Here is an 18,118-nt window from a genome sequence, read left to right as displayed (position 1 = left end):
TCTGTGTATAACTTTTGACTATAGTCATTCATCAATACCTGAGAAGGATTGGTTCTAAGACTTCCCCACCACCCCAAACAACTGTGTGAATAAAGAATCTGCAGAAATAAGGGACCCACAGATATTCAAGTCCCTTATATAAAATGGGAAAAAAACAATGCATACAGATGTCTGTCTACATACATGGATTCCCAATCATAGATTAAAAATATCATCGGTTGCACCCTAGCCAGATAGCTCGGTTGGTTAGAACATCCTCCCAGAGTGCAGAGGTTGCTGGTTTGTCCCCTGGTCAGGGCACTTACAAGAACAGATTGATGTTCTCTTTCTCTCTCTCTCTCTCTCTCCCCCCCCTCTTTCTTCTCTCTATAAAATCAATAAGCTTAAAAGAAAAGAAAAGAAAATACTATTGGTTGAATCTGGGGATGCAAAACCTGAGGATGAGGAGGGCCAACTGCATTGAAAAAACTCACATTTAAGTGGAATCTTGCAGTTTAAGCTCATGTTGTTCAAGGGTCAACTGCATTATACATTGCAATAATTTGTTCACTTTTCCATCTCCTGAACCAAGCTATAGGCAGAGATTTTTCTTACTTATCTTAGTATTCCTGGTATTCAGCACATGAGGCAATGTAGAAAATGGGGAAATGAATAAATCTGCTATTGAAAAAGCTGAATGAATGTAAAAATATGAAATATAAAATATATTTTCTAACCTGGGGAGACAGTATTTTTCTTATACTTTTCAAAATGTTCATCATTTAAATACATAGACAGCAGGTGAAGGTAGTTCTTTTCATTTTAAGTTTAGAAGTAGCACATGGTTTTTAAAATTGAAGTATTATTTTGAAATGTGCAAAATAGGAAATCTGGTTTCCATGTGGTTTAATTTTAATTTTCTTGTTCTTTATATTAAAGCAATTTCAGAATAAGCTCATTTACCTAAGTTCTTCTTAGAAAAACATCTGTATTGTTTACTATTTATTTTATATTTTGATATAAATGCCTCCGAGTAGAATGCATGCCTGTTATTGGGGCAGCACAGCATTTTGACAGCTATTGATACAGTGCAGGGAGAGCATGCTCTAGACCAGGGGTAGTCAACCTTTTTATACCTACCGACCACTTTTGTATCTCTGTGAGTAGTAAAATTTTCTAACCACTCACCAGTTCCACAGTAATGGTGATTTGTAAAGTAAGGAAGTAACTTTATAAAATTTATAAAGCAAACTCAGCAAGCTAAAGTATATAATAATAATTACTTACCAAGTACTTTATGTCAGATTTTCACTAAGTTTGGCAGAATAAATCTTTATAAAACAATTTTCTATAGTTAAATCTATCTTTTTATTTATACTTTGGTTGCTCCGCTACCGCCCACCATAAAAGCTGGAATGCCCACTAGTGGGTGGTAGGGACCAGGTTGACTACCACTGCTCTAGATTATTCTCTGACCTCAGATCTCTAGCTTTTACCACTTTAATAATCTCTTTAAGCCTCGTTTCTTGATCTAAGAAATGGCAATAATAATTTGGGCGGGAGTAACAGCTGATTTGAGATAGAATTCACATACTTTATAGTTCACACATTTAAAATATACAATTCAGTATTTTAATATGTATATATTCACTGATTTGCACAACCAGTGCCACAATCTAAATTTAGGACATTGCACCACCTCCAAAAGTAGTACCATACCTTTTAGTAGTCACCTCCATTTCCTTCCAACCCTTTCAGCCTGAAGCAACCATTAAGCTACTTTCTATCTCTATAAATTTACCTATTCCAGACATTTTGTACCAATACAATTATACAAGCTTCTTTACTTAGCATGTTTTCAAGATATACCCAAGTTGTAGTATGTATCAGTACTTCATTCCTTTTTATGGCTTCCTTACGTGAATACACCATATGTTATTTGCTAGTCATCAGCTGACGAACATTTAGGTTATTTTCACTTTTTTGCTATTATGAATAATGCTGCTATGCACATTCATGTACAAGTTTTATGCAGCTGTATGGTCTCATTTCTCTTGGATATTATCTAGAAATGGAATCAGATCATATGTTTAACATTTTGAGGAACCGAATGTGCAATATTTGTATTTGTATGGAATAGATGTTTTAAATTATCATCTAGAAAGCTGAATTCTAGATGCCTTGGTTGGCTTAGTTCTGACTTGCAGTGGAGTCTTGTCAAACACTTTTGGGTGAGTGATGACAACAAATACTGTAGCCAGTATAAGCCCAATAGCATTGTGTGGATTTGAAATGAGGCTCTGGGTTATTTATAGGGACTCGGTCAGATTTTAGCAGTTAATGGAAAAAGTAATTGGATATGTGAATTACCTAAAGGATTTATCTACTTGGGTGATGTAATTTGTTTTAACTCCTCAAAGTGCTAGATTTTGGTCAGGCTTAATGTTGTTACTTGATAAGTGCTGTTTCCACCAATAATTAATGAAGTACATTGACCATATATTGTCTCAGTTGAAGTGAGCAGTGATCCTAAACATCCTAAATAAAATATTAGTGCTGCCTGAGCTGTGGTGGCACAGTGGATAAAGCATCAACCTGGAAACCTGGAACACTGAGGTCACGAGTTTGAAACCCTGGGCTTGCCTGGTCAAGGCACATATGGGAGTTGATGCTTCCTGCTCCTTTCCTTTGCTTCTAAAAATGAATAAATAAAATCTAAAATAATGCTCTCTCCCTCCAGGATACACACCCTTGCTTTTCTCTTCCCTCTCTCCTTCTCCTTCCCCATCTTCTTCCCTTCCAGGCATTCATCTCCTAAACTCTAAGGGGGTCCCAAGGGGACTTGCAACGAGGGGAGCAATGGGCAGTGGTAGCTCTTCCTGTGCTAATATCCTGAACCTGTCTCCAAGGCCCCCTTTTCTCTGATCTCCCAGTGAGCCAAAGTAGCCCCGCCTAGGCTCTGCAGTTGCTTTTTCTATCCTAAACCTTTCCTTGTTTCACTGTCCCAGCTTTAATAAATGTACTCTCAAAATAATAAATAAATAAATAAAATAAAATATTCCCAATCACTACAGTTAAATCTGACTTCGGTGCCTTCTGCTTGTGGCCCACACCTAAGTGCTGGCTCTTTGTTTACAAGGCACATTTGTGGGTTCCTTAATGACTCTTTGCCTTTCTGAGGACCTTTCCCTGTTTCTCAACAGTGGAGGGAAAAAATCTGTGCCTAACCACTTAGATGGTCCACTTACCTCTGGGTTTGAAAAAACAACCTTGTAAGATAATTCAGGCCCTGGCTACATTCTGTGGCATATATATGGGGCACAGGAAAACTTTCCTTAGAGGATCGCAAGTATAGGCCGCTTCCACGGCAACACTCTTCCTCTGCTTTGCCATCAAAGGCCCTTTGGGATAGTCTATTGCCTTTAGACTTTTCCAGGTGACATAAACTAAAAGGCACAGAGTTTCTTAAGACTTCTTCACTTGGCTTGAGGTGGAGGTAGGATGGGATAAGCACACTCTTCTCCCCAGTCTTAGGAAAGGGGAAGGAAAATGCACAGCATTCCAGACACTACCTTCTAGGCATTTTCATTCTCCAGTTTTATCTATTTTGATCAATTCTTCTACTTCATTCCTTTGAAGTACATGAGGGCTAAGGATTGCTTAATGGGCTTCACATTCTCCTAGCATATCCTGTGTGGATGGTCTAGCATTCTTTTTGAGAATGCTCAAGGCACTTGGCCTCTATTTTTCTCAACTATGGAGCTTCTGCCAAAACACATGAAAAAGTCCCAGTTAAAATGTCATATGACTTAAAAGTATTTGCCAGGGCTGTTCTAAGTTCTTAACCATGTTTTTGTAATCATGGACTTCTTTGACATTCTGTTAAAGTCTATGGGCTTCCTTCTATGTGCATTATTTCTCCACACATAGTAATGCTTCTATGTGCATAAAACAAAATATATAGTATTAGAAAGGAAAATAATTATATGGAAATGGAGTTTTATCCTCAGATTTTATGGAGATACAAGTAATCTAAGTTAAAAACTTACATAAGAGACCCTAGACGGTTGGCTCAGCGATGGAGCATTGGCCCGGTGTATGGAAGTCCCAGGTTCGATTCCCAGCCAGGGCACACAGGAGAAGTGCCCATCTGCTTAGCCACCCTTCCCCCTCTCCTTTCTCTCTATGTCTCTCTTCCCCTCCTGCAGCCAAGGCTCCATTGAAGCAAAGTTGGCCCAGGTGCTGAGGATGGCTCCATGGCCTCCATCTCAGGCGCTAGAATGGCTCCAATTGCAGTAGAGCAAAGTCCAAGAGAGGCCAAGCATCGCCCCTTGTGGGCATGCTGGGTGGATGCCTGTTGGGCACATGCCGGAGTCTGTCTGTCTGCCTCCCCACCGCTTCTTACTTTGGAAAAATACAAAAAACCAAAAAACCCAAATAAAACCTTACATAATCTTAGCGCCTTTTTATTTTTAATTTAGCAAGATAGAGAGAGAGACAGACAAGAAGGAAGAGAGATGAGAAGCATCAAACCATAGCTGAGGCACCTTAATTGTTCATTGATTGCTTTCTCATATATGCCTTGAATAGTAAGCTCCGAGCCAGTGACCCCTTGTTCAAGCCAGTGACTTTGGGCTCAAACCAGCAACCTTGTGCTTCAAGCCAGTGACCTTTGGGCTGAAGCCAGTGGGGTCATGTCTATAATCCCACGCTCAAGCCTGTGACCCCACACTTAAGCTGGCAGCCCCATGCTCAAGGTGGATGAGTCCATGCTCAGCTGGTGACCTCAGGGTTTTGAACCTGGATCCTCAGCATCCCAGGCCAATGCCCTATCCACTGTGCCACTACTTTTAGTGCTTTACAATTATTATATTTATTTTCCCAACACCCCAATGAGGAAACTGAGGCATAATGAGGTTAAGTAACTTGCCTCAGACCACATACTTAGTGAGTGACAAAGGATTTAAACTCTGGCAGTCTGACACCACAGTATTGTTTTGACACTGCACATAGGATCCTTCAAATTCATTAATGATTAATTTAGCAAGTACCTCATATTAAAATAATAGAAATAACTAATATTACTCCATGAACTCCATTCTCTGGTTTGTTGAGCACTACATGATCACTTCCGTTATCTGGGGAGGGGGAGAGGGAATACAAATATTTAGAATTAATCCAAGTCCTATTTCTGCCCCTGCCACCCCCCTGGCCAAGATACCAGAAAATATCAAGTCCAAATATGAAACGGTGTTTACTAGCTGCTGCATCCATGTGGAATACCCTATCCTATGGTTTAAGGCCCATTTGTTTACTTTCCTTTAGTTTGTAGCTAATAGCATCTGTTGTACTCAGTGATGATTAAGATGGAATATTCTGGTAACCCAGGAGAAGGGAGGCTTGGAACTCATTACATCGGGTTTAAAAATAAATAAAATATGGCATTTCTTATTCTCCTGTTAAAGAGTAAAATTCATACCCAATGTATAATAATATCTCTCATAATATTTATTGTAGAATTAAAGGGGATAATGTTCCTGGAAAAGCTACTTTAAGTGGTAGTCATCAGTACTGAACATCATTAGACTGAATGTTTGGAAGTTGTGGGAAATAGGGAGGAAGCAGAAAAGAGGAGATGGAAGAATAAAGAAAAATAGCCTTGCAAATTCTAGGTTCTTCAACTGTCAAAGGAATCATTTACTTCATAAATGTAAAATATTTCCACGTAGAATTTAGTCTGTGCATTTTTACTAATTATTCATATAGTAACATCACACATAGGTATTGCCGTTCTCCCCATTTTCCATTTTGACTAAACGGGAATTTTGAAAACTAACAGAAAGTATTGTTTATTCTTGTTCCATAGATAGAAATAGTAACATTTGCCCTGGCTGGTTGGCTTAGCGGTAGAGCGTGGGCCTGGCGTGCGGGGGACCCGGGTTCGATTCCCGGCCAGGGCACATAGGAGAAGCGCCCATTTGCTTCTCCACCCCCCCCCTTCCTTCCTCTCTGTCTCTCTCTTCCCCTCCTGCAGCCAAGGCTCCATTGGAGCAAAGATGGCCTGGGCGCTGGGGATGGCTCCTTGGCCTCTGCCCCAGGCGCTAGAGTGGCTCTGGTGGCAGCAGAGCAACGCCCCAGAGGGGCAGAACATCGCCCCCTGGTGGGCAGAGCGTCGCCCCCTGGTGGGCGAGCCGGGTGGATCCCGGTCGGGCGCATGCGGGAGTCTGACTGTCTCTCTCCGTTTCCAGCTTCAGAAAAATACAAAAAAAAAAAAAAAAAAAAAAAAAAAAAAATAGTAACATTTGCTCTAATGTTTTAACTATCATTATATATTCACATATAACTTGGTAGCCTAATTCAGTAGAAGCTGTGGAGAAAAGCTAAAGAGAAATTTAAATGAATAACTTGATCATCTATACAGGGTTTGAATGTCTCTTAATATCATTCGTTTAGCTCCCTAGTAGTTCTTAATCTGGGATCTAGATTGTTTCTGACATCTGAACTGTGTGTGTGTGTGTGTGTGTGTGTGTGTGTGTGTTACTAACTACGCAGGATACTAGTTCTTGATCATGTTGCAAAAAGATGCAATTTTTCTAATCTAGTTTCTGCATTCACCTCTTAAGGGCGGGGAGAGGGGGTGGGGAGGGGGGGGCGTTGGTGCTCTACCCTAAACAAAAATGGTAGGAGCTGCTTCACGCAGCCCCTCAACGCAGAAAGGCTAGACAGCCCCGCCGCTTTCTCTCCACCGTCCCACTTCTGACCCCGGAAGGACTCCGCCCTCGCGGCCGGGCTGTGCTGCTCGGCTCCCGGCTGCGGCGGTGGAGCAGGCGTGGGCCGGCTGCACCTAGTCTGGGGCGCCAGGTACGTGGTGGAGAGGGCGGCTGGGGTCGCGACGCCCGCGGGACTGAGGCAGCGGGCTGGGCACAGGTCCAAGCGCCGGCCTTAGCCCTCCAACCCCGAGCGCGGTCTGGGCGGCAGGGCCAAGAGGGAGCTTCTTCTTTAGCCCTCTGGGCGAAGGAGAGGAAGCGCGGATGGCAGCGCAGAGCGGAGGGGTCCCGCTGGAGGTGGAGCAGCTGGTGTGGTCCAGATTTCTGCGGGGATGCCAGTGATTTAAACAGGGAGGGGGTTTTGGGTGGGGAAGAAAACACATTCTTTGAAGGTGCTTTAGCATCATGATTGTCATGTCGGAGGCCTTCTGTAAATAAAGCCCGATATTTATGGAGGGATGACTCTTAATAGATCTTGCACTTGCACAGACCTTTATTATTATTTTTCTTTTATCACTGTTGCAACTAAGCAGTTTTGCTGTGTATCTTCTCAGAGTTCAGTTGTACAGATTTTAGGGTTCACGTCCAATTGTGAAGGGTATATCAGACTTTCATTCTTGCTTTGGTTATTACTCCAAGTTGTAGGATAGAATTTTAGGGTGTTTAAGAAGCAAATTCTATTTATGACATTTATTTTTAACTCTCCAGTGTTTAGAATGAAGAGAGAAAAGTAATATTACATAGTACAATTTTTGGGTGGTATTTTATGCCCCCCTGTACAAATATGCAAAATCATGAAACTGCCTTCATGTTTATTTTAGTTAATACTTCTGAAAGCAACTGAAATGACTGGTTTTTAAAAGGTATTTAGGCCCTGGCCAGTTGCCTGAGTGATAAAACATTGGCCTGGATGTTCCAGGTTTGATTCCCAGTCTGGGCACACAGGAGAAGCGACCATCTACTTCTCCACCTCTGGCCCCTTCTCTTCTCCTCCTCTCCCCCTCCCTCCCCCACTCCTGCAGCCTTGGCTGCTCGAAAGAGCAAGTTGGCCCCGGATGCTGAGGATAGCTCCATGGCCTCACCTCAGGGGCTAAAATAGCTCGGATGCCAAGTCATGGAGCAATGTCCCTGATGGGCAGAGCAGTTCCCTGTAGGGGGCTTACTGGGTGGATCCCAGTCTGGGCGCATGCAGGAGTCTGTCTCTCTGCCTCCCTGCTTCTCACTTAAGAAAAAACAAATAAATAAAAAGCATTCAGTTATTAATGATTAAGCTTGGAATCACTTCTTCAGTGATTTTAAATGGAAGGTAATGAAGTAGTTACATTGCTACAGATTTGTCAGAATTCATTTAAGAAAACCCCTGCAGCAAACTGAGGTTTATTTCCCCTCTGCTTAAAAATCTGGAACCCCCTATTATGGGGAAAAAAATCACTTTGGGTGAATTACTCTCAGTATGTTTTCATTTTATGCAGTAGCATAAATGACTTAATTTCCAGTATCTGTTTACTTTCTAAAAACATTTCTCAAAAAGAAGTCAGTTGTAGAGTTGGGGGTGTATAAACATGTTTTGGTTTTTTTTTAGTGTACCATTTTAGGAAAGTAGTACCTGTAGGCTGTAAAAAAAAAATCAAATAGTAGAAAACTTACAGTGAAAAAGCAGTGGTTCCCTGCCCACCCTCCCTACACCCACAGTCTCATTACCAGAGGACCATTTTCCACTTGTTTAACTGTTTCTTCATGTTTCCTTTGTATTTCACTATAATATCTGTATCACAGTTTTTGTTATTGTTAGGATAAGTGTACTGTACTTCAGTTAAAAGTAATTATACTGAGCCTAAACATTGTAATTCAAATATGGGCATGGGGGAATTAAATTTACACTGTGTCACTAGTAGCAAATAGGGTGTTAGTAGTAGCAGTAACCCTCCCTAAAAGTATCATATTACTGTCTTTGATATGAAAGGAAACAACTTAATCAGTGGTTTGATACTTGTCTGAAAAGGGAACAGAAGAGAGTAGTTTGCTGGAGTCCAGAAAAAAAGAGCAGAGAAATATATGCAGAAATATAAAGGACTTTAAAAAAGTATAGAAAATAAGCTTTTATAGAGGAATTGTTGGTAGTTTGTATTTTCACTCTGGTACTGTTTATATAGCACTATCCAAGGAAAAGATATATTAAACTTGGTAGGTATCAACATACTGAGAAGCCTACTTTCTGGTGCGCCAGACACAGTTCTCGGGCTTTTCCTTTGCCGGGAAGAATTATTCCTCAGGACCCATTAAATTTGTATTTACCAGGCAGCCTGTTTAACTTATTAATTCAGCTCCCTACAGTCTTATTACAGAGAGGGTATGTTTTGATAGCATAAGTATTCTTTCACTAGATAGTATATTTACTTACTGTAAATGAATAAGCTTGTAAACTAATTTATATCAATATTGTGTGAATTTGTTTAATATGTGTTCAGCTGGGTACACTGATGAAATCGGGTTTCTGGCTCTACAAAGCATAGACCCAGACCCTAAACCAGGGGTCTCAAACTCAACTCAGCATGTGGGCCGCAGAGCAAGATCACAGCCTTTCGGCGGGCCGCACTAGGTCTACAAAAGGCAACTGTTACGCAACACTTTTCTCACTGCAGTTGAAAACAAAAAAAAATCAGTACAACAAGCACAATCGTACATGCAGTTTACTCAGTGTCACAAAACGACCAGAAACTGTAGTTCGCATCACAACTGCTGTTAACTAAGCTAATATCTAGCTAGGATGCTAGAGAAATGAAAAATACAAGTAGGCCCCTAGGCTTACTTAATTTTATCCAAAATATTTTGAACTTCGTGGATTAGTCTGCGGGCCGCACAAAATTGTTCGGCGGGCCGCGAGTTTGAGACCCCTGCTAAACCATTATGTTTCAGTCAAGGTTCTGCTACCTTTAACGGTCTCTCTGAGAGATAGCCGCCTCATCTGTATACATCTGACTTTTCTTTTTTTGATTTCTATAGAAATGGGTATAAAAACAATTTCTAAATTTCATAGCATGTATATGGCTCTTTTTTTGAAGATCTTTAAAATGGAACAGTAGGATAATAAATGGATGAGTTCTGAAATTCAGTCAACTCTAGGGTTCTTTTTAGCTCCAGGAATCATGATTCTAATCAGATTCCTTTCAGTATCCACCTTACCTACCCCCACTGTTATTTGAAGGAAATCAGTGAAAAGGAATAGATTTTAAGTATCATCTGAAAGGTGGAATGTTTATTTAACTGGAAAAGGGAGAATTTAGAACTTGCCATTTTCTAAGGAAAACTTACTACCTGAACTCAAAATTCAAATCTAACTCATTTTCTTTTTTGCTGCTTTGGTGATAAGTAAATATTTAGCTCAAGTAAATTTGGCTCAGAATGTTATTTTGTTCAGGTAAGTGTAAAACCATGAATAATTAAGTGCAAAAAAAAAAGCCAATAGTGTTAAAATTTTAAATTGGTAAACAGAAATCTTTGTAGTTAATATATTTTTATGTTTCATTTAATGAAAATTAGGAAAGGAGTCATGTCAGAAGAAACAGTAAGCGAATCACAGTTTCCTTTGAAGACAGCAGCCCTAAGAGTGTTTGAGCGTCCCCTGTCTTGGTACTATTCTCTCTCTCAGGTAAAAAATGATACGACCTGAAGTTGAATAATAGGTTTATTGCTCAGAGTGTATTTTGTTTACAATGTTCAAATTTTAATTGAAGTTTTAAATGGGTCAGTCAAAATGTTTATTAGTTTAAAACTTTGTTTGCCTTCCTCCCTCTTTCCCTTTCCTTCCCCTTTCTCCTCCTCCCTCCCTCCCTCCCTCCCTCCCTCCCTCCCTTCCTTCCTTCTTTCCTTTTTGAGAGATATAAAGGGGAAGGAAGAGAGAGAAGGGAAAGGGGAGGGAGCGAAAGAAGAAAGCATCAACTCATTGTTCTACTTAGTTGTGCCAATAATTGCTTCTGATATGTGCCCTGACGGGGATTCAAACTGGTGACCTCCAGGATTGAGCCAGCACCATTGGGATAGAGCCTGCAACTGTAGAATCATGTTAGCAACCTCAGTCTTGAACTGGAGACCTTGGCGCTTGGGACCAACGCTCTGTCTACTACTTCTCTGCCTGCTAGGGTTATTTTGTGGGGGTTTTTTTGTTATCATATTCATAGCTCTTAAAAGGAATTGTATTACTTTTGAGAAATCTTTCTACCTTAAAGTGAATTTACACAGTTCATTTTAATTATTCCTTTATTTTTAGAGTTTTTTCGTATTTATATTTTAGGGGGTGATGTGTATATTTATTATCCTGATTTTTATTTATCGATTTTAGAGAGAAGAAGGTGGGGGTAGAAAGAGAGAGACAGACAGACAGAAACATTGATTTGTTGTTCCACCCATTTATACATTCACTGGGTGATTCTCGTATGTGTCCTGATCAGGGATTGAATTGGCAACCTCGATGTATCAGGTGATGCTCTGGCCAACTGAGCTACCCAGCCAGAGTATTTGAATTGACATGTTCTCACTATTAATAATCTTTTTTTGTGTTTGTGACAGAGACATAGAGAAAGTCAGAGAGAGGGACAGATAAGGACAGACAGGCAGGAATGGAGAGAGATGACAAGCATCAATTCTTCATTGCAGCTCCTTTAGTTGTTCATTGACTGCTTTCTCATATATGCCTTGACCAGGGGGCTCCAATAGAATGAGTGACCCTTTGCTCAAGCCAGTGACCTTGGGCTTAAGCTAGCAACCTTGGGCTTCAAGCCAGTGACCTTTGGGCTCAAGCCGGTGTCCATGGGGTCATGCCCATGATCTCACGCTCAAGCCAGCCATCCCACACTTCAAGCCGGATGAGCCCCGTGCCGGCTACTTTGGGGTTTTGAACCTGGGTCCTCTTTGTCCCAGCCCAACGCTCTATCCACAGTGCCACCGCCTGGCCAGGCTCAGCATTATAATCTCTTAATTAATCCTTTAATTTTAATTTTATTTTATTGTGGTAAAATATATGTAACTCAAAATTTACCATTTTAACCCCCCCCCGTTTTAACAATGTTTAAATGTGCAATACAGTAACATTATGTATATTCGCTTTGTTATGCAACTAATCTCCAGAACTCTTTCATCTTCTAAGATTAAAACGCTACAGCCATTGAGCCTCTTTTCTTTTTGCTGCTCTGCTTCTGTGCTTACATTTATCTTGTCCTCTAAATTGCTGGTTTGATCCTCCACTTCACCCAGCCTGCTGTCTTCATTTCTGACATATTTGTCATTTCTCACTGGTTCTTTTTTATGATTTCAGTGTCCTTTCTGATGCCTACTATCTCTTTGTAAAGTTCTCATTGTGATCATTCATTGGCTCTAAGATCCTTGAGCATCCTAATAACCATTATTTTAAACTCTGTATCTGGAAGTTTGGTTACTTCTATTTCATTTAGTTCTTTTTCTGGGGCTTTCTCTTGATTCAGTTGGGTCCTAATTTTGTCTGCCCGTTTCGTCTGTGTATGAGGTAGCTCTGCTCTCTGAAAATTGTGATATCTTTATGAGGGAAACTCTACAGTCATTAAACAGTAACTCTCCCTTCCTTCTCCCACCACTTTCTGAAGTCACCACTCTAATTTTCTGTTTCTAAAAACTTGACTACTCTAGTACCTCATAAGTGGAATTATACAGTATTTGTCGTTTTGTGACTGGCTTATTCTACCTAGCATAGTGTCCTCAAGGTTCATTCATATTGAAATATGTGTCAGATTTTTCCTCTTTTTCCAGGTTGAAGAACATTTGATTGTATTTATAAACCACATTTTGTTTTTTTTATTTATCGTATCACTGGACACGTATCACTTCCACCTTTTGGCTATTTAGAATAATGCTGCTATGAATGAACATGGCTGTACAACTATGTTTGAGCCCCCCCCTTCAATTCTTTTGTGTATATACCTAGAAATGAAATTATTGGATCATATGGTAATTCTATTTTTAACTCTTTGAAGAATTGCCATACTGTCTTTCATAGTGGCTGCACCATTTTTTCATGTCTACTACAGTGTGCAAGGCCAGTCAATATTTGGTATCTTCTGTTTTTCTTGATAGTAGCCATCCTAATGGGTGTTGATTTGCATTTCTATAATGATTAGTGATGTTGAATGTCTTTTCATGTGCTTATTATCTATTTGTATATGTTCTGTGGCAATAGTCCTTTTATTTTTAATATTTGTGTTTGTTTTTTTTTTAGTGAGAGATAGACAGGGACAGACAGCAGGAAGGGAGAGAGATAAACATCAACTCATAGTTGCAGCACCTTAGTTGTTCCTTGACTGCTTTCTCATATGTGCCTTGACTGCAGGGCTACCGCCAAGCCAGTGACCCTTTGCTCAAGCCAGCAACATTTTGGTTTCAAGCCAGCAACCATGAGGTCATGTCTATGATCCCACACTCAAGCCAATGGCTCCATGTTCAAGCTGGTGAGCCAGCACTCAAGCCACGTGAGCCTGCACTCAAGCTGGCAACCTTGGGGTTTTGAACTTGGGTCCTCAGCATTCCAGGCCAATGCTCTATCACTATACCACTGCCTGGTCAGATGATATTTGCTTTTAATGCAATTTGCACTTTATTATATTAAATAAATATATACATATAGAAAGTAACATTTAGGTCACTAAACTTACACTGAGTTTTATCAAGTCCAAGATGATTGTTTTTCACATTTCAACATTTCTAAAACTTGCTTGCATCTTTTTTATATATATATTTTAAAATTTTTATTAATTATAATTTATTGTGTTAACGTGGATTCAAGTGTCCCACTCAATATAACACCCTCATTCCCCACCCTGTGTCCCCCTGCACTCAAGCTGATGAGCCTGCGCTCAAGCTGGTGACCTCGAAGTCGGAGTTTTGAACCTGGGACCTCAGTGTCCCAGGCTGACATTCCATTCACTGCACCACACTGGTCAGGCTTGTCTGATGCGTTTTGATTCATGTTTTAACACTGTGGAATTGTGTGATTGAGTAACTTTGGCAAATTACTTAACCTCTTTAAAGTCAATTTTTATTATTTACTAAAGGGATGAAAACATAGTATCTGGCACACAGTAAAGATGTGTGAGCTCCCAATAAATATTAACTTCAGTTTATTTCCTTATGTCACTTACTTAAGAAATACATACTCTTAAACAAAATACTAAGTCTTAGCTTGTGTGGTTTTCTTAAGAATTATTTTGGTATATTACAGTGTATCATCTTAATACAAACAAACTCTGTTTTTCCAGTTGGAAACCACCACATGAAGGGGTAAGTAGTTTAGTAAATTGTCCAAATTCAGAGTCTTGAGTGACAGAGACTTTAAGAATTATTAACTAAGCACTTGCCCTGGCTGGTTAACTCAGTCAGTTAGAGCATCATCCTGAAACAACACCAAGGTTGAGGGTTCGATCCCTTGTTAGGGCACATATGGGAAGTGACCAGTGAATGCATTTAAAAGTAAAAATCTGCTTAAATGTAGTGTGGTCCTGGAGTAGAAAATTACCGTAGTGGAAAAACTGATGAAGTTAGAATAAGGTCTTAGTTAATGTTAGTATCTTAGTTTTGACAAGAGTACTATGTTTATATAAGATGTTTATATCAGAGAAAACCTATATTATATGAGAACTTTCTCTATTATCTCTGTAACTTTTCTGTAAATCTAAAATTATTTCAAAATAAGATGTTTTGTTAAACTACAATAGTAAGAGCTCACATTTTTGAATGCCTCCTGTATGTCAGATATTATTTTATGCTATTTCCTTTCATAACAACCCTATGAAAGAGATACTAATATCTCTCCATTTGTCCAGAGTTTACAGTTAACATGTAACATGTGGTATATTGCAGTTATCAGAGATATTTATTCAAAATATATTTATTAAGTATCATTGTGTTTCAGTTAAGCTACAAAGTGTTGGGCAAGATCTAGACATAGTCCCTGTCCTTATTGAGCTTAAAAACCTTCCTCCACCAAAAAAAAGAAAGGTGTGTGGTAAGTACTGTGTTAGACTTAGAGGAATAGATAAATTTAATTCTAGTGAGTTTATGCCATGTAAAGTGAAATAAGGTTATTTGAGCAGAAGACTTGTGTATGACTAAATAACTATTCTCTGTTTCCAGAGAACATTAGATTAGATAAAGGAGAAACACTTGACAAGAACATTAAACAATGGCATCAGGTTGTGGAGTGGGGAGGCTTGTGAAATATGAGCACAAGGAATAGTGTCTTATTACTTTCTTGGTATTCTCAGTGTACACACTGAGTAACTCAGTGTTTGTTGAATGAATAGGACACATGTCTAGTTTTCATTTGGCCTGGGGTAAGGAAATGAACTATATATGTCACCTGGAAAAGCCATTCTGAGTTTTGGGATTCTGAGATGCTATATTTCCAGTGTTTCAGGCAATGATATAGAAGTAATTGACTTTCCTATGGGGAAAAAGGTAACAAATGAAAAGGGATAGGCAGGAGTAATATTAGATCTAGATTACTTATGATAAACATCTTTTCCTGGGAGATATACCTTATTTTTGTCATGGAAAAGGTTTCTTTTTTCATGAGATTAGGACTAATAAAAAAAATTTCATGGATAGTTTATGTAACACTAATGCATAACATGAACAGGATTTAGATCTTAGTAAAAGTGAATGGATTTATATTATATTATATTATATTTGAATTTATATTAGTAAACCACAAATGTGTCTGACAGAGTGGTTTTCATTTTGTATTTATTTTTTGTAATAGTTCTCTAACTTCAGTGAACTTAAAAACACTGGACACTGGGCCCTGGCCGGTTGGCTCAGCGGTAGAGCGTCGGTCTGGCGTGCAGGGGACCCGGGTTCGATTCCCGGCCAGGGCACATAGGAGAAGCGCCCATTTGCTTCACCACCCCCCCCTCCTTCCTCTCTGTCTCTCTCTTCCCCTCCCGCAGCCGAGGCTCCATTGGAGCAAAGATGGCCCGGGCGCTGGGGATGGCTCCTTGGCCTCTGCCCCAGGCGCTAGAGTGGCTCTGGTCGCAACAGAGCGACGCCCCGGAGGGGCAGAGCATCGCCCCCTGGTGGGCAGAGCGTCGCCCCTGGTGGGCGTGCCAGGTGGATCCCGGTCGGGTGCATGCGGGAGTCTGTCTGAATGTCTCTCCCCGTTTCCAGCTTCAGAAAAATACAAAAAAAACACCAAAAAAAAACCCACTGGACACTGAACTTAAAAACACACGATCACTTAGCTATGACTGGGCCTGTGTAAATAGATTATTTTATTTACGGAAGTCTTGATTTTATCTTATATTACTCATGAAGTAAATACTAATCTTTACATTTGATGTAAGAATAATTATTTTTATAATGAAATTATAGAAATTTATAAAATATAAAGAAAGTTATTCTTAATAGTGCTACTCTTATTATTTATTATTTTATTATTTATTCATGGAGGGGGGAGAGAAAGAAAAGGGGGGAAGAGCAGGAAGCATCAACTCCCATAGGTGCCTTGATAGGCAAGCCCAGGGTTTCGAACTGGCGACCTCAACATTTCAGGTTGATGTTTTATCCACTGTGCTACCACAGGTCAGGCTATTTAAATTTTTTTTATTACTATTTTTTTTTTTTTAAGATAGAGACAAAGGTGGGGGGGAGAGAGAGAAAGACAAAGAAACCATAGTTTGTTGTTCCACTTATTTATGCGTTCATTGGTTGATTCGTATATGTGCCCTGACCAAGGATTGAACCTGCAACCTTGAAGTATTGGAGCTATGCTCTAATCAACTGAGCTACCCAGCCAAGGCCTAACTTTGCTATTTTTAGAATTTATTATTAGATCTTTAGCATCCAAATTCAAGGAGCTTTTTTCCCCCCTGAATCTTATTTGGTTGCTATGAACATTGGAGGTATGGTGCCAGAGGGAAAGACATAGAAATGGAAAGAAATAAAAACCTGGTAATGCCTATAATAGAGACATTATTGAAGAGAATAATTCTTATAATTTGTGAAAAGAAAAAATCTGAGGCAGCACTGGAATATTTTAATTTTTCATGATAATTTTAAAATGTTTTCTTTTTTAAGGATTTTATTCATTTTTTTAGAGAGGCGGGGAGAGAGAGAGCAAAAAGTGGGGAGGAGCAAGAAGCATAAACTCCCATATGTGCCTTGACCAGGCAGGTCTGGGGTTTCAAACTGGCAACCTCAGCATTCCAGGTTGAGGCTTTATCCACTGTACCACCACTGGTCAGGCCTATGATAGTTTTAGAGGAATTTAAATGGACTTGGAGGTAAAGTAGAGGAAGAATAGTTTAAAATTTTTTGTTAGGGCATAGTCACTGAAGCCAAATGTAAATGGGAAGTGTAAGTAAAAAATTTCTGGTATACCAGAAAATGAGCAATTCTTTTGGATTTATGTATAGAAACAAGATTTTTTTCCTTTTCTTTTCTTCTAACCACCCCTCCCCTCCCCTCCCCCATCCTTCCATCCTTCCCCTCCCTTCCCCTCCCCTGTTCTGTCCTGTCCTGTTGAAGAGAGATACAGGAACAGCAAGCTGCCCCTGTATGTGCCCTGACCAGGGAGTCAAACCGGCAACCTTTGTGCTCCAGTACAATGCTGCAACCAACCAAGCTATCTGGCCAGGGCTTAAATTTATTATTTATTTATTTATTTATTTAAGAGGAAGAAAGAGAGAGAGGAGGGAGAAAGGACATATTCATTTGTTGTTCTTTTTTTTTTTAAGACTTTATTTATTTATTCATTTTAGAGAGGAGAGAGAGAGAGAGAAAGAGAGAGAGAAGGGAGGAGCAGGAAGCATCATCTCCCACATGTGCCCTGACCAGGCAAGCCCAGGGTTTTGAACCAGCAACCTCAGCGTTCCAGGTCGATGATGCTTTATCCACTGTGCCACCACAGGTCAGGCGCTCATTTGTTGTTCTACTCAGCATTCATTGGTTGCTTCCTGTGTGCCCCTAACTGGGGATTGAACCTGCTATCTTGTTTCTCAGCCAACTGAGCTAACCAGCCAGGGCAAAGGTGTTATTTTTCTTAAATGGCTTTATTGGAAAAAAAACCCAAAATGGCTTTATTGAGGTATGATTGACACACATTACACTATATATATTTGAAGTATGCAATTTAAGTTTTGACATCTACATATATATGCCCATCAAATCCTTGCCACAATCAGTAACGAACATATCTGTCTTCTTCATATTTTTTATTTTATTTTATTTTTTTTTATACAGAGACAGAGAGTCAGAGAGAGGGATAGATAGGGACAGACAGGAACAGAGAAAGATGAGAAGCATCAATCATCAGTTTTTTGTTGCGACACCTTGTTCATTGATTGCTTTCTCAT

General features: G+C 39.8%; 1 protein-coding gene across 2 annotated transcripts in view; it reads left to right on the top strand.

The window, feature by feature from the left end:
• Positions 1–6,751: 6,751 nt before the first annotated feature.
• MIGA1 (mitoguardin 1) overlaps positions 6,752–18,118 on the top strand; it is a 90,942-nt gene continuing 79,575 nt past the window's right edge. Inside the window, exons 1-2 of one of the 2 annotated variants that reach the window (XM_066268853.1) lie at positions 6,752–6,840; positions 10,287–10,395. In XM_066268853.1, coding sequence (XP_066124950.1) covers positions 10,297–10,395 — 99 coding nt within the window. In that variant the 5' untranslated portion in view covers positions 6,752–6,840; positions 10,287–10,296. Of the gene's footprint in view, positions 6,841–10,275; positions 10,396–18,118 lie in introns of those variants that run through there. The other variant, XM_066268852.1, reaches the window with a different exon arrangement.

This window comes from Saccopteryx bilineata, chromosome 3 (genome assembly GCF_036850765.1).
Source record: "Saccopteryx bilineata isolate mSacBil1 chromosome 3, mSacBil1_pri_phased_curated, whole genome shotgun sequence".
NCBI lineage: Eukaryota > Metazoa > Chordata > Mammalia > Chiroptera > Emballonuridae > Saccopteryx > Saccopteryx bilineata.
This window is presented reverse-complemented; position numbering and strand designations above follow the sequence as displayed.